The sequence below is a fragment of the Lepidochelys kempii genome, chromosome 6, assembly GCF_965140285.1.
Source record: "Lepidochelys kempii isolate rLepKem1 chromosome 6, rLepKem1.hap1, whole genome shotgun sequence".
NCBI classification, from domain to species: Eukaryota; Metazoa; Chordata; order Testudines; family Cheloniidae; genus Lepidochelys; species Lepidochelys kempii.
This window is the reverse complement of record NC_136385.1, coordinates 121,182,473-121,199,166: the sequence shown is the minus strand read 5'-3', so window position 1 is coordinate 121,199,166 and position 16,694 is coordinate 121,182,473. Positions and strand designations below refer to the sequence as shown.

Sequence of the window (16,694 nt, the reverse complement as noted above, 5' to 3'; positions counted from 1 at the left end):
CACAAAAAACCCACTGGCACACAGGGATTGCTGTGACTTTCCTCAATTCAAAAACCAAAACCCCTGCTTTTCTTCTGGAGAAAACAAAATAACACTGAAAAAAAAAACCAAGAAGCTTTTATTAAATGAAACACAAAATGTTTATTATTAAACTCACTATGCAAGCATATTTATTCCTCAGATATAAAAAAAGACACACTGTTCAAACTGAAGAATTGGAATTCTGAAGTAAAACACAGGAATGCAATATGCAAGACACCAGTCTAACAAGTTAGGCTTATCACTTTCATATTTTCCCTTAAATACTACTACACTGTTACCACATTTATTTGCTTTTCCATCACTCAGCCTATTATAAAGTTTCAACCAAAGCAGTCCAAATATGCTAGAAATACATCTGATTGTTAGTTAGCCAGCAGAATGAGAGTAGAGGTTTTTAAAAACTAATGAAATTCTGGATTGATCTGTCTTGTCTTCTATGATTTTACTTCTACAAGTTCTCTGATGCAACACACTGTGATATAGTCTCCTTCTCAAACAAAAAATTGGGATAAATATCTGGATTTTCAAATTTAAATGCTAGAAGAGAAGGAGGAAGATCAGGATTAGATTCCATCAACCTTGTTTCATCTTCTTCTTTCAGTTCTGGGCTCAACCTTTGTATTTGTGATCACCCATGGTGGGTAGGTAATGGAAAAGTTACCTAAGTTTTTCTAAACCATTTTTCAGTTTTGTCCTTGTATGATTCCAGTTCTTTCCTGTTAATTAGATCAAGAAAGATTTCCACAGAGATATGACAATAGGTATCATCCACCTGTAATCTGTCAAAGCTCTCAGAGACCTCCTTTTCTGTAGATTCCATTGTGTAAAATGAATCCAGTGTTGCGTTCAAAGTCTTCTAATACTCAATGCAAATTTCAATATGCTTATGGTCCGTGCTTAATTTGTTTCCAGGGCTTGCCAGGGCTGAGCCCCAGCACCTCTAGGCTTTGCAGTTTATAGCACCGGCTCCTCTGGGCTTGCCAAGTCAGTTATGAAAGAAAAAAAAATTGCTTGAGCCCTGGCACCTCTTTCATTACAAATTAAGCACTGCTTATGGTATTTGGATACAAATGTAGAGACTATCTTCTTGAAAGTTCCTCTGAATGTTATTTACAAGCTAGTATATTAATCCTCCTTTTTACGTCAACCAACCATGAGGATGATCTTGAGGAACTTTCACTCTGTATAGCAGGACAGTGGAGGCCAGAGTGTTCCTACTTTCTCAATTATCTTTAAATAGTGTGCTGACCACATTTCAGAAGTTTACAGGGATTCTAACTGAGCAGATCTCTTATTTCTTTCATTTCATTTTTATTGTCTGAATAAATGGAAAAGGCTTCTTTATTATACTTTTCAATGCATTCTTGAATGCCTTCTTCATCATTTTAAAACACAATATTCTGAAGTTTTCTGAATACATTTTCCTTATATGGACACTGTAGCCACTAACAGGTTACTTCTCATTTTCAACCAATCATCCTGTGTTAATGTCAAAGTTTATTCTTTTTTTTTAGGGCCTGAGCCAAAGCCCACTGAAGATCAATGGATTTTAAATCAGGTCCTTAGTTCCTCCTTTACTTTTGTCTCTATTTCTGTGTCCAGTAGTGGAGCTGAGAATTTAAAACCTGTCTGGAGGAATACATTCAAAGCAAAATGTTTCAATAGTTCATTAAAACTGTTCATTGTGTACTATGTTGGAGGTGAATTGTTAATATAAAAGAAGGCTACAACTTTCCTGTCAAGTTCAAGTCTTTTCCTTTCCCTTTTTTCATAAATTACCATAATCGCGGCTCAGTATCCAATGACAGTTAATTCCACCAAGTAGTCACCTCCCTTTCTCCAGTCACCAATGACTCCACTCCTTCCCCTTCCTCTCTAGGCTTTTAGATAGTTCTAGCACTAATTTAGTCTTTCCTAATAGGCATAACAAGAACTTTCATGTTCTCATCACTTCTCCTTTTACTTACACTTTTCATTCAAAGGCTGAAGTTAAAGCCTAATTTTTCTAGTATCAAAAATCTTTCAAATATATGTTGTATACTTTTTTATTCCAACATTTTTATTTAAGTAGAAAATATTAACAAAAGGAACAAGATTTTTTTTTATAAAACATCAATTAGGTTACATAGGAGCTAAACCAGGACATTGTACCAGGGAGAATCATAGAATATCAGGGTTGGAAGGGACCTCGGGAGGTCATCTAGTCCAACCCCCTGCTCAAAGCAGGACCAATCCCCAACTAAATCATCCCAACCAGGGCTTTGTCAAGCCTGACCTTAAAAACCTCTAAGGAAGGAGACTCCACCATCTCCCTAGGTAACCCATTCCAGTGCTTCACCACCCTCCTAGTGAAAAAGTTTTTCCTAATATCCAATCTAAACCTCCCCCTTTGCAACTAGAGACCATTACTCATACACACACTTTTAGACTACTGTTTGGTAAAGCTTCTTGCCGCATTAGACTCAGTGACCCTTACACTCCCTTCTAACCCTGTGGTTCTATGGTTACAACCATCTGTAATTAAAAGTTCAGCTTATATCATACTTACACATTGCAATTGTCCTTACTAGTCTTGTTATGCTTGTGCAAATAAACAATTGCATCATTATTGTTGTTTATATTTTCATGTAATCTACAGATTTCATTCTTTCTTTCCACAATACTTGCAGTATATACTGAAATAAAGAATATGTTTATTTTATTTACCATATATCACTCACAACAGACAAAATAATAGACTGGATTTACATAATACTAGGATCTGGCCTTGTGCAGTATCTGGAGTTCTTTGAGATTTGTGTCTCTATGGATGCTCCACTTCAAACGTGCACGTGCCCCTGCACCTTCCATCAAAGATTTTCAGTAGCACAGCAGTCCTTTTGGTCCACACATGCAACCTACACATCCTTGTGCCCCCTACCAAGGATACATAGGATTGCACAGGTGAATTGCCTTCAGTTGCTTCTCTACCGCAAAGTCCCTGAAAGAAAACTCTGAAGCAGAGAGGAAGGAGGACAGATAGTGGAGCACACACAGGGACACACATCTCCTATGAAAGACACAGGGGCATATATGCATGCCTGAAATGGAGCACCCATAGGAACACTACTCAAAGAAGAAACAGTATGTTGTACTAACTGAAATTACCAACAATTACAAGGAAGTATTTGAGGTTAGGCTGATCTAGCAGAAAATTATATTTCATTCACACTGGTCCTCACATAGATTAAAGTGCATGGGCCACAGACTGCTCCTGGAGATGTGAGTCTCCCAGAGTTACATTGGCTTACGTGTTTTGGGAATGTCTCAGGATACAATCCTTTTGGCTAGAAGTAGACAGGAGAATTAATATGATAATACATATCTCCTTAAAAATTATGTCCCAAAACTGTATTTTGGAATATATTCCATCATCTTGGAAACTCTCCAAGTTGGTTCTCTAGAGCGGTGCATTTAGTCAAATGACTCATGTTGCTTAGATGGAAGAGCAGACTGCCTTCAAAGACAGAAGGCACCGAGACCTGGCTGACCTAGCAGCTAAAGATCGGGTAAAATCTTGAAGAAGAGGGACATCAGACAAATCTGAAAAGATTTGGTCTAACCTTTTAGAAACCTTTGATTAATTCCTAGTGGGTGGAAACTGAAATGTTGCTCTTCTTCTCCCCTTCCTTCCTTACCTTTCCCTCGTTTCCCATTTTTTTTTACTTTTTCTGTTCTTCCCTTATTTGTGGGGGGACGGGTGTCAATAAAATATAAACTGAGGTTTTGCCAGCTGCAGTATTTCTGCATGTTATATACACAAGATTTAATTATAAAATCAGCTCTTAGGGTAGGAATCATCTCAGCACAATCAGGCTCCAATCCTGACTGTGGTATCCAGGTACTACTGTAATATGAATAAGGAATTCCCATTATTCTGTGGTTACATAAATTGGCAGAGAATTTAAATGGATTACATCAACTTAAAATCTAGTCCGTTTTTAAAATTAAGTAAAAAGTAGTTTCACATATTACAGCTTCCTTTGAATCCTCATGTCAGTATTTGTGGGTTTCCATTCACATTTCTCTCCCCTGCTGCTGGGTGAATGACCCACACAAACAGGGGAATGTGACTCTGTTTGTACAGGGGTAACAGTGACATTGACTATAAAGAATAACAAATGAACAAAGCAAAACAAACAAAAAATAGATAAAAATATTAGCAAAATATTTTACTCTAATCTGTTAGTTATAGTCATCTTAAGTGTTTCTTGTAACAGCAAGTAAACATGTTCAGAAAAAGTGTGATATTTAAGTTGAGGTGCAGATTTAAGTTGCTGTCACATAATTCATAGTATAGCAAAACCTATCTCAAGGGACTGACAAAAACAAGTTGCTTAATGGAGGTGGTCTCCCAATAAAGGTGGAGGAAAACTGTACTCTTCGGCTGACATCAACTGACGTAGCTCCACTGAGAGCAAAGGACCTTTATTAATTTACCCCAGTTGAGGAACTGCCCCATATGCATTAAGGCTTCTTTAAAGAAGTCTTCTAAGACATGAGGAAGGTCTATAAGAGAGGTTTCATGTAGTTATAATATTTCCAATGTTTTACTTTTGTCTATTCTATCATTTTTAATCTGTATTGTTCTGACCTTCTGCAAAATACAGTAAGCTTTTTGGCACAATTTACTGATAAAGATAGCTGTGGAGAAATAACCTGATGTATTTGTAGATACGTTGGATAAATGATTATATATTGCAGTGAATAGGCTATTTCCTGCAGCTGAGGCTGGGGTTTGCAAGGAGTCTAAAAATTCTGACACACACACCCCCCCCCCGAAAGGGTAAAAAATAAATGGAGAGAGCCATTATGAATTAACGTGCCACAGGATATCATATCAAGAATATCTCTCTCTCTCTCACACACACACACACACACACACACACAGTTCAAATATCTACCCTCACTGATTCAAAACAGAGACTTGAATCTGAGTCTCCCATATCCCACGTGAGCACACTAACCAGGCTATTGGCTGTTCTGGGGTAGGTATCTCTTTCTGGTTTTGACCAGAAATTCCATTTTGGAGAAACATTCCTGACAAAAATTATGTCTAAACTGATAAATTTCAAAAGTTTTGATTTTAACAAAACAGCATTTTCCAACCAATCAAAAAAAAATTCTTCACCAGCTCTAGAAAGAGGCTGGAGAAAACAAGAGAGGCAGGTAGGGGAGATGTTAGAAGCTGAGCAAGGGAAGCTGAGCGGAAGAAGTGCCAGCCAGATGTGAGGAGCTACAGCTGTGTGCCAGCCAACTGGGCAGGGGCAGTTGTTTGAGCAGCATGCCCCTGGATGTACAGAAGAAACTGAGCACCACGAGATAATAGTGAAAGGAGAAAGTAAAGGCTGCTGGAGGAATAAGAATAAGAGTAGCTGCAGGCAGCTTTCATTATTCATTCATCCACCCTTTGAGCTCAAAACAGCTCTGATGTACTAGGACTAATGGGTTAAATGCAATACGTTCAAATGTCTGAAAAAAGTCTTATAATGTAAGACTACTCACAATTTATCTGGTGCTTCACATGTTCCTTAGCATAAGAAGTTTTCTCAAGCTGGAAAACTGAAATAAAAATATTCATTTTTTGTTTACTATCATTTTCTAAACAGAAATTGAATGATTAAACAATTAACATTTCACAACACAACTTATTCTTTTTTAATATTATATCTTAGCAAGAGTTACCTATAATTATTATCTCTCCCTACAAATAGCCCAGTTATTAAGTATCTGAGGGGTAGCCGTGTTAGTCTGGATCTGTAAAAGCAGAAAGGAGTCCTGTAGCACCTTATAGATTAACAGACATATTGGCGCATAAGCTTTTGTGGGTGAATACCCACTTCTTCAGATGCATGTCTGAAGAAGTGGGTATTCACCCACGAAAGCTTATGCTCCAGTACATCTGTTAGTCTATAAAGGTGCCACAGGACTCTTTGCCCCAGTTATTAACTAACTCCTAGCACCAACCTCCAACAAAACCCCATACATAACAGAATAAAATAAAGACAAAAATAAAAACTGATTACTTAAATGAAGAATGACTGCTTAAAGTTGAAATCTTCATTATAAATCAGTCCTCACATAAAATATTACTCAATTCCAGAACTCTCAATATAATATATAGTGACCTACCAAGCTCTAGCAGAAGTTTGTCTAAGTTGCTTAAGAGAGTGTCATTCATTGTGTGAACTACAGCAAAAGAAAAAAACAATACAAGGACTTACTGAAAGAAATTCAAAAGCTCATATTAATAGAATAAACAAGACAAAATTATAAGAAAATAACAGATATTTAAGATAAAAAGAAAATAAATATTTTAAAAACTATAAACTGTCTAAACTGTTTTGATAGAACTCTCACATGTACTTCATTCAAATGGTAATGGACTCCATTATGACTCTGAGCTACGTTGAGGAGAGAAGGAGGTGCATCACCTGAGCAAAGCTGTCTGGAGGAATTATACCTCTAAAACACATATCTACCTTCAGAGGCCTAGGGCAGTGCAGGGAATGGTGCCCCTTGTTATACCTGTACAAAAGTTGCAGCCACTGTTCCCCCCAGTTTAGCCATTCTGTCAAAGGCCATCCCAACAGGGAAGAGGCTACTCCCTGCTCTGTTCACACCTCTTGGAGAAGCTGCAGCATAGTTAAGGCCCCAGTTAGCACGATAAGCAGTAATAAAAACACCATATATTGTACTTGCAATGTATACTTAGGAAATGGCATAATGGATCAGACCAACAGTATGTTTATATAGCATCTAGCCTGACTGGGGTCTCTAGGCACCACCATAATACTAATAATAAATACGAATAGTGTAGCCCTATATACTGTCTAACTACTAGCACAGTACAATATTAGATGCTTCAGATAAAGGTGAAAAATACTCATAGTGGATAGCATGGCTATGGGACAAGTTTCTTCTTAATCTCTAGCAGTTAGTGGTTGGATTATGACCTGAAGCACAAGAAATAACATCCCTTACACATATTTATCCTAGCTAGAGTAACTATGGATAGTCCTCATAGTATTCATATGATGCTCTATTCTTTAAAATCCTACTACAATATTAGCCTCAGTAATATCTTGCGGTACTGAGTTCCACAGATTCTTATGTGTTGTGAAAAGTATTTATTTTTATCGGTTTTAACTATGCTGCCTTTAAATTTCATTGGAACACCCCTTGTATGTTATAGGAGATGGTAGCATCACCTACTCTATGCTGCTAATTATTGACTCTTTTATATCTTCTCTTGTACATCTCTCTAAATGTAGTAGTTCTAATCTTTTTTCAATTTATTTTCATATGTCTAATAACTTTTGTTGCCATTCTCCAACCCTTTTCTATTTCTTTCATATACTTTCTGAGATAAGACTGAACATAATATTCAAGGTAAGGGCCATGCCATCTGTTTATGTAACTGCATTATACTTTCAGTATTATTCTCTGTCTCCTTCTTAATACAACCCTAGAATCTTGCGGGGATATTTTTATCACCACTTTGCCTTAAACAAATGTTTTCACTGAGCTGTCCATAGTGACATATACGTCCTTTTGCTGACGGATTACAATTAATTACAGTTAATGATAGTCCTCATAGTATTCATATGACTACTCATAATTACAGTTAATGTGGCAGAGCAACCATTACTATAGGATACCTTGATTTATGAACTTCCCAACTTTTAACGTTTATATTTTCAAACGAGTATTTCATTAACAAATATTTTCTTTGCATTCATGTGCAATGTCTTCATTAATATCTGTCAGCACAACATATCCCTAAAATCCTCACAAAATCAGAATGATCACTTGATTGACATGCTCTATTTCTGCTGAAATGTGCCAAATAGAAGGATTTTGATGAAGAAGTTTCCCTGGACTGAAAACCGAGTCTACTGTCTGCAAAGCATTAGAAAGAAAATCTTGCAGGCCACCCTGTTGGTTGTGCATAAGCACTAAAATACTAACCATCTTATGCTAAATTCTCAAAGCAGGATAGAAAAGGTGCACCCCCAAAAATGTGTGCCTGGATGCCAGTTGCAGGCCCAAAATTTTACATGTGAATTTTTGCAGGTGCTACTGCTAAGGCTGCATATACTTTTGAGGAGCACTTATTAGGCCCTGTGTTGAAAAATTAGCAGGACATGGTCCACTAAAGAACTTTACAGGCTCTGAAAGAATTTCAGGAACAAGACAGAAGAGATGATGGAGCAAAAAGCTGCTCACAAGCAGCAGGCACCACCTGTGCTTTACCTTTAGGCAAAAGCAACATAAATGTTTGGCACCTAGGGGAGACTCCTCAACACACACATTACCCCAGTCTTCCCGTCAGCAAGACGAGGGAGGAAGACAATGTATAGATACAATCTTCCACCTCCGGCAACTTGAAGCCTCACTTTTATCTGGTGACACCACAATACTGTTCATCTGAGGCCCATGAATTGAGTCCAGCACTGGGGAGACAATGGGGGTTCTGGGCCTTAATGAAGAGTGATAATAAAAGGGAGTAATGGCCTTAAAAAATAAACCTATAGGGAGCCCCCTCACCCAAGGTGTATTGACAAGAGACCCAGGAATGGTGATACTATGGTGGATGCTATAGAAAACCATAACTTGACACAACTCCGGTGTCAAGTGGAGTGCCCCAGGGGTTGGTCCTGGGGCCGGTTTTGTTCAATATCTTCATAAATGATCTGGAGGATGGTGTGGATTGCACTCTCAGCAAATTTGCGGATGATACTAAACTGGGAGGAGTGGTAGATACGCTGGAGGGCAGGGATAGGATACAGAGGGACCTAGACAAATTGGAGGATTGGGCCAAAAGAAATCTGATGAGGTTCAATAAGGATAAGTGCAGGGTCCTGCACTTAGGACGGAAGAACCCAATGCACAGCTACAGACTAGGGACCGAATGGCTAGGCAGCAGTTCTGCGGAAAAGGACCTACGGGTGACAGTGGACGAGAAGCTGGATATGAGTCAGCAGTGTGCCCTTGTTGCCAAGAAGGCCAATGGCATTTTGGGATGTATAAGTAGGGGCATAGCGAGCAGATCGAAGGACATGATCGTCCCCCTCTATTCGACATTGGTGAGGCCTCATCTGGAGTACTGTGTCCAGTTTTGGGCCCCACACTACAAGAAGGATGTGGATAAATTGGAGAGAGTCCAGCAAAGGGCAACAAAAATGATTAGGGGTCTGGAACACATGACTTATGAGGAGAGGCTGAGGGAACTGGGATTGTTTAGTCTGCAGAAGAGAAGAATGAGGGGGGATTTGATAGCTGCTTTCAACTACCTGAGAGGTAGTTCCAGAGAGGATGGTTCTAGACTATTCTCAGTGGTAGAAGAGGACAGGACAAGGAGTAATGGTCTCAAGTTGCAGTGGGGGAGGTTTAGGTTGGATATTAAGAAAATCTTTTTCACTAGGAGGGTGGTGAAACACTGGAATGCGTTGCCTAGGGAGGTGGTGGAATCTCCTTCCTTAGAAGTTTTTAAGGTCAGGCTTGACAAAGCCTTGGCTGGGATGATTTATTTGGGGATGGGTCCTGCTTTTGAGCAGGGGGTTGGACTAGATGACCTTCTGGGGTCCCTTCCAACCCTGATATTGTATGATTCTATGAACTTCCATGAGAATAAAAATAAAATACAGTAAAAAACCCACCCTCCTACATACTAACAAGACAGAGAAGCAGGTTAAATACCCAGGCCTGCCCCAGCCCTTCTGCCCCCCAGGGCACTATGGGAAGTGAGCTGGGATCATGGGGGTAAATACACCCACCCTTCCCCCCTCGGGGCACGGTGAGGAAGAGATGGTGGGTCACAGGGGCAAATACCCAGGCCTGCCCAAGCCCCTCCCCCCTCGGGGCACTGTGGGGAGTGAGCTGGGATCACGGGGGTAAATACCCCAGCCCCCCCCCGCGGGGCACGGTGAGGAAGAGCTGGGGGGGGTCACAGGGGTAAATACCCAGGCCTGCCCCATCCCAGGCACTAAGCTGAGGGCGGGATCCGGCAGGCGAACACCCGCCCCAGGGCACCGCGGAGAGAGGGGGCTGAGAGCGGCAAGTACCCAGCACCCCCAGGGCAGCTCCCGCCAAGCCGCGGCACCGCCTCAGCGCTGCCTCCAAGGCCCGGCCCGCCGCTGCGGAGCGCGGGAAGGAGGCGGGACGGCGGCTGCCCGCAGCCGGGTGAAGGGGGGCACCGAGGGGGGCAGCCGGGCAGAGGACGAGACAAACGGGGGGGCAAGGATCCAGACCCGGGAGTCCTGAGGTTTGGGCGGGATTCCCCTCCCCCATTTTCATCCAAATCTCCCGACCCGACCCTTCAGCTCTGCCTGCAGGCGAGCCCCGCCCGAGCCTGGAGCTCTTTCTGCCCCCCCCCCCCCGCCCTTTGCTAGCCCTAGGGGCGGCCAAGGCGAGCAGGATCGGACCTACGGACGCCGGTGGCGCTTGCCCGCGGCTTGTCTGCTCCCTTCTTCCCCGGGTGCCCTCTGCCGTCGAGGCCGTGGCAAGAACTGCGGGGCTGCTGGAGACATTTGGTGGGGGAAGTCTTTACATCGGCGCGCCTACCGGCACGCCAGGACCTGAGACGCCCCCCCCCCAGACTTTTGGGTTGTCGCGAAAAGACGTTTCTAAGCCTCATGGTTGCACAGGAAAGCCTTGAAAGTGAGGCCTAAAGGTACCTCGGACGGTCTTTTTTTAAAAGAGTACATACAAAAGAACCCCAAATGCATTATTTTTATTTAAAAACCGCATTATATTTAAGCCAATCTCATTAGTGTGGGGGATCTAACTCCTGTTTTTGAATGCTTGGGGTTGGGATTACTGGGATTGCATCCATTATCAATGCAGCATGCTGCCACACTAGGTATTCAGGTACAGAATCAAGTTCATGTCCTTTGGTTACTGACTGGCACAACTGCAGGATCCTTGGTTGGGAGTACTGCCCCCAGGAAGTCAAAACACCCCATGTAACCCTTCATTGCAGCTTTAACAGGCTCTGGAAGAAGCTGCTTCCAATCCTCCTTGCCAGAGGGAAGGTTGCAATAGCACAGGGTTGTGCTTTGAGTTGTGAATTCTGAAAGAGCTCCACCTGACTGAAAACAAAAGGCAGGACATTTTTCATATGAGCAGGTCAAAAAAGTAAAGATACACACAGAAGGCTGCACTAACAGAAGGCCTGAACTTGCATTACTTAAGCAGACCAGCTCCCACTAAAGTCACAGTATGCCCATTGTAACAGAAGTTAAGAAAATGCAGGAATAGTCCTCCTACAACATAGCCCGTTGGTTCCAGCCTGTGGAAACCCTGAAAGATCAGCTTCTATGAGTTCCCAAAACAGAAATTCTGTTTTCTTACAGCGAATCTTAAGTAACAAGCAAAAGATAAAAAAATTGGGGGGAGGAATATATTTTGCCTTGAGTACCCTATTCTTATTGCAAGTACTTCAGGAAAAGCAATGAAGATGCTCCATCTACTGGAGAGGTTGTGCAATATATCTCAAAACAAAACAAAAACTGAATAAGTAAACAAAAAAAAATTCCATATTGTACACCTTAATATTTGCTGTTGTCAAGTTATTCCAGGTGTTTCATGCAACTTGTGTAAGATTCGTGACCAAGGCAAAAATAAAAAGTCATTTTTAAAGGAAAATATTTTTTCTGAAAAAGTAATATCTAATAAAAAGGTTTGACTGATATTAAAGATTTAGAAAGTACTGGTGCACTATACGAAACACATAATGATAAATTGTAAAATTAAGGTATTAAACTAATTTACAATGACAAATCTTTTCTTGAAATCCAGTCTGTTTTCTAAAATGTTACATAAACACACACGATTGTACAATCCTGTAGCCCTTGCTCCTGGAGTAATTCCAATGGGACTACACATGTGATAAAGGTTGCAGGATTGGGCTCCTTTTCTGATCCAACACATGTAAAAGCTATTACCTAATATGATAAACTGGCTTTTGGTTGTGCGTGGTACTTTGGCCTTTGACTGCAAAGGGCCTAATTCTCTTGTCACTTCCATCAGTGTAAATCTGGAGTAACTCTAGAGAAGTGAATGGAGTATACAAGACAGGAGATTCAAGCCCTGTATATTTTCCATAGATAAAGTGAATAGCCACGTATCTTCAGGCCTTATAATTTGTATATGAGCATGATTTGATGGCAAAAAGTTGATACAGTTGAGCCTATGCTACCTGCTCCTAGCTCCCTTGCCCCCAGCCTGCTGCCCAGCATAGGAAGCATGGCTGGAGTGCCTTGTGTCCCTAAATTAGAGCAAGCCTTATTCTGCTCTAATTACACCAGGGTCCAAAATGACCCCCCTGGCAGCCTCAGGAGAGAAGCAGAAAGGTTCCATTGGGCCACCTTCATAGAATATCAGGGTTGTAAGGGACCTCAGGAGATCATCTAGTCCAACCCTCTGCTCAAAGCAGGACCAATCCCCAATTTTTGCCCCAGATCCCTAAATGGCCACCTCAAGGGTTGAGCTCACAACCCTAGGTTTAGCAGGCCAGTGCTCAAGTCACTGAGCTATCCCTCCACCCCTAACCATAGATCCTACACAATAGTACATCATGGCAAGACCCAGGGATCTGGCCCAAAAAGTTTAAAAGATTTTTTAAAAATACATGAAAGTATCATAGCTTACATCATGGGCTAGTGCCTTAACAGTAATTTTACATTAAATCAAAGCTGTTTGGGGTATTATGAGTTTTGACAACCATAAGATGCAATCTAGCAGCCCTTATTCACATGAGTAGTCCATATTCTTGCAAACAGTCCCATTGAAGTCAATGACATGTGAGCAAAAGCTGCATTTATCAGTCCTCAAAATCCTTTACACCTTTAGTAGAAGCAGTTTACATAAAGAGAGTCCGCATCATGTGATCATTGTGGATCACAGTAGTTCATGGACTGCAGTTTGTGAATTACTCACCAAGGTAATATGGCAATTGGTGCTCAAAAAATATAGCAGAGAGAGTAAAGGAGTATAGAAGAAATGGATGGAATGAGGGTGAAGGAAGGTAGGAGCATATAGAGAGTGAGCAGAGATGGGTTGAAAACAGGACTGACAGTAAGGGAAATAAATGAGAAATAGCGGGGAAATGCTTGAACATAAATAGAAGAAATAAAACAGATAGGAGGAGAGAAGACACATCAGGAAAAGAAGAAAGGACACTAAAAATTGAAAAAAGGCAGATGTTAAGATAGAAGAAAAAGGCAGAGAATTAATTCTGCCATAAACAGCACCTCTTGTCAATTACAAACAGGAGATGCTAACTCAAGTAAAGCTAAACCAAGCATCAGGAAATGCAGGTGCAAAGTGGAAGGGCTGACTTACCTGGCCTACAGTCAAAAATGAAGGGAAAAAAGAGAGACAAAATAGAAGACAGTCATTTCTTCTAGAAATAAAATGTTTATAGATGTATCTATTCAAAAACTTTCTAAGAGAGTTACCATCCACCACCCCTTGTATCTGGAATTCAGAACTTACAGTAAACGTAGTCTCTTACCTAAGAGTCTCTCACTCTCTCAGTCCATCCATTTAATCCGGAGTCACCTACAAAAATCACTGCTGCCTATAGCATCATGCCGGGACTTTGTCTCCATACTCACGAGGGCTTAAGTAGCCCATAACACCTGTCCATCTTTGAGCTCTTTACTCCGTAGGTGATCTTAGGGCATCAGTAATTCCAATTTTACATCACTGCTCTAAAATGCTTTAGAATTTGAAATCCACTAAAAATTGCTTCAGATTTGTTCAGTGTTGGTTCAAATGTCAACAGGAATCTTATAAACTTCTAGAAATAGGAGTTTGTAATACAAATAATGTAGTGCACATTCAATTATAGCAATGCTAGTTTGCACATCTCTGTGATTTTTAGTTTTGTATGTAAGCAACAGTGGTCACTGGAAAGGGCATTTCTCTGAAGTTAATGGTCCAGGGCCTGAAGTCATTGGACTACCATTGACTTCAATAAACTTTGGATCAGATTCCAAAGACCTCCATTGAATTCAGCATGTTACTTAAGTAAGGACTTTCTGGATCAACTCCCTACTGGAAGTTTTGATGGCCCAAGAGTTCCTTTAACCCAGGATTCACTAATTGCTTGGAAATGCCTGACCCAGGTGTCATTACTGCAAGCCTAATAGACATTTTCCTAAAACTGTAATATCTTAAGCTTTATGTGCACCTGATATTTTTAAATGCCATTCTTTATTTAGCAATAAATAACTAACAATTATCAGTGGGAAAGCAAGAGTTAATTCTTTTTCATAATACCTTCACTAATCAATGAAGAGTAGGTTGACTTCCTCAGAAGAGAGATGTGGGCAGTTCAGTGCTTTGAAAAGGTCCTCAGGACCTGATCCCCTCCAACATATCTGGCAAATGACCAGAAGAAGTTCTGCCTCTGACACCAGACAGTTAGACTGTTCTAACACACCCACTCTTTAAATTTTCTTTTCTTCATTACTCATGCCCTTTCCCTCTCATTTTGGAGTACATACATATATTTGTCTCCTCAGGAAGCTGTCCTCTGGAAAGCTGCCTTCAGATCTTCATTTCCCTTCCACTCAAGATGGTGGAGATGATCAGGAAACACAAAACCAAATCCAGTGCAATCCCAGTGTAATAGGAAATTTGTTTCTGAGGAAGTCTATAGGTCATTGGTACTCTCAAAAAGTCTAAAAAGATAAAAAAAATAGCTGAAAAAGACCAAGAAAATTTAATCTAAATCCTATAAGAAAGCAAGGAAGCATCATCTTTCTTCTGTTCTTAGTCCTCTCCTATTTCTCCTCCTGAAGAGGAAGAATTATTAGCCTCTCAAGCTAAACAATCATACCATGACAAAATAGAAACTTTATTCCCCCCAGAGTGTGTAGAAACTATATGCAGACAAGTGATTAACACCATAGGCATCCAGCTAATGAAACAAGAGGAAAGTAAAAATGTCCCAGACAAATACCTTCCTTCTAAATCCAAATCAGAATCCTGCATGCCTCTGTTCTCCTCTTTTGAGGACGTAATTAAATCAGAATGAGAATGCCCAGATAATGGAAAGAAGCTAAGCTATCAGGCATTACATTTCTACAAACTTAAGGCACCCCTTAGCTCCACACCTTTTATCCCAAAAATAGACACAGCAGTCACATTGTCTGAGGAAATGGTGTTTCCTTCAGAAGGGGATTTCCATTATTACATATCCTCCTTTATAATAAAGCAATAACAAAGAGAATAATCCCAGAAATCTGTATCGGTAGATGGCCTATTTCATCAATAGTCAAAATCCCATGTGTGCATTCCTTCCCATACCTTTACTTCCCCAAATTGCAAACAACAACAAACAGAAAGAGCAGCAATCATATTAATCACTCCAGCCTGGCTAAGAAGACCTTGGTACTCACACTTAATAAGATGCCCCAGTTGGCACATTCTTCTACCTCACAGATCAACCCTCCTATCCCAGAGCTCCATTCTGCACCATCCTCCCTTGATCTAACTGTATTGAAACAGAAATGGGGATTCTTTGTGAAACAGGATATACACATGATCTCATGTATGTAATCCTACTGACTTCCAAAAGAGTATCTGGAAATCAAAAATATTCTAACACTGGGAAAAAAATGCTATTCTTCCTGACTTCACAGTCCCAAATACTTAGAATGTAGAAAGCAATTAAACTAGCTAAAACCACATAGATACCACATTCTCCCAGTATGGGATTTAAATCTGGTTCTTCAACTATCTCTACCACCTTTAAACCTATGAATTCTGCAGAGCCCTATATTCTATTAAAATATGTTTTCCTAATTATAGCCCACAACTCCAGCAAGGGAATATCAGTAACTTCAGTATTATCCATTGAAGAGCCATACTGTATTTTTCATAAAGACAAAAAAGTCTTCTGTACATCCCTTGCTTTCATTCTAAGGTAGCACTTCATTCCCAATTCCCCATAAATTGTTCTCCTCTTGTTTTGTCCAAATCCAAAGAACAAAATGGCAGATGAAAATCAATGTTGATAGGTGCCAAGAAATGCATATTGGAAAAAATAATCCCAACTATAGGTGCAAAATGAGGGATCTAGCTGTTTTCACTCAAGAAAGAAATCTTGGAGTATCATGGGTAGTTCTCTGAAAACATCTGCTCAGTGTTCAGTAGCAGTCAAAAAAGCTACCGGCATGTTAGGAACCATTAGGAAAATGATAAATAATAAGACAGAAGATATCATAATGCCACTATATAAATCCATGATACTCCCACACCTTGAATACTGCATGCAGTTCTGGTTGCCCCCTCTTAAAAGAGATATATTAGAATTGGACAAGGTAGAGAGAAGGACAACAAAAATTAAGGGTATGGAACAGCTTCCATATGAGGAGAGATTAAAAAGTCAGGGACTATTCTGATTGGGAAAGAGACAACTTTGACATATGACAGAGGTCAATAAAATTATGAATGGTGTAGAGAAAGAGTTATCTACCCCTTCACATAACACAAGAACCAGAGGTCACCCAATAAAATTAATTGGCAGCCTGTGTAAAACAAACAAAGGAAAATATTTCTTCACTGGATGCATAGTCAACCTCTGGAACTCGCTGCCA

At 40.4% G+C, this 16,694-nt stretch overlaps 1 protein-coding gene across 1 annotated transcript in view; it reads right to left on the bottom strand.

Moving 5' to 3' along the window:
• C6H14orf39 (chromosome 6 C14orf39 homolog) overlaps positions 1-10,613 on the bottom strand; it is a 54,808-nt gene extending 44,195 nt beyond the window's left edge. The window contains exon 1 of the mRNA XM_078853449.1: positions 10,513-10,613. Coding sequence (XP_078709575.1) covers positions 10,513-10,613 — 101 coding nt within the window. The remainder of the gene's footprint in view (positions 1-10,512) is intronic.
• Between the last annotated feature and the right edge of the window lie 6,081 nt (positions 10,614-16,694).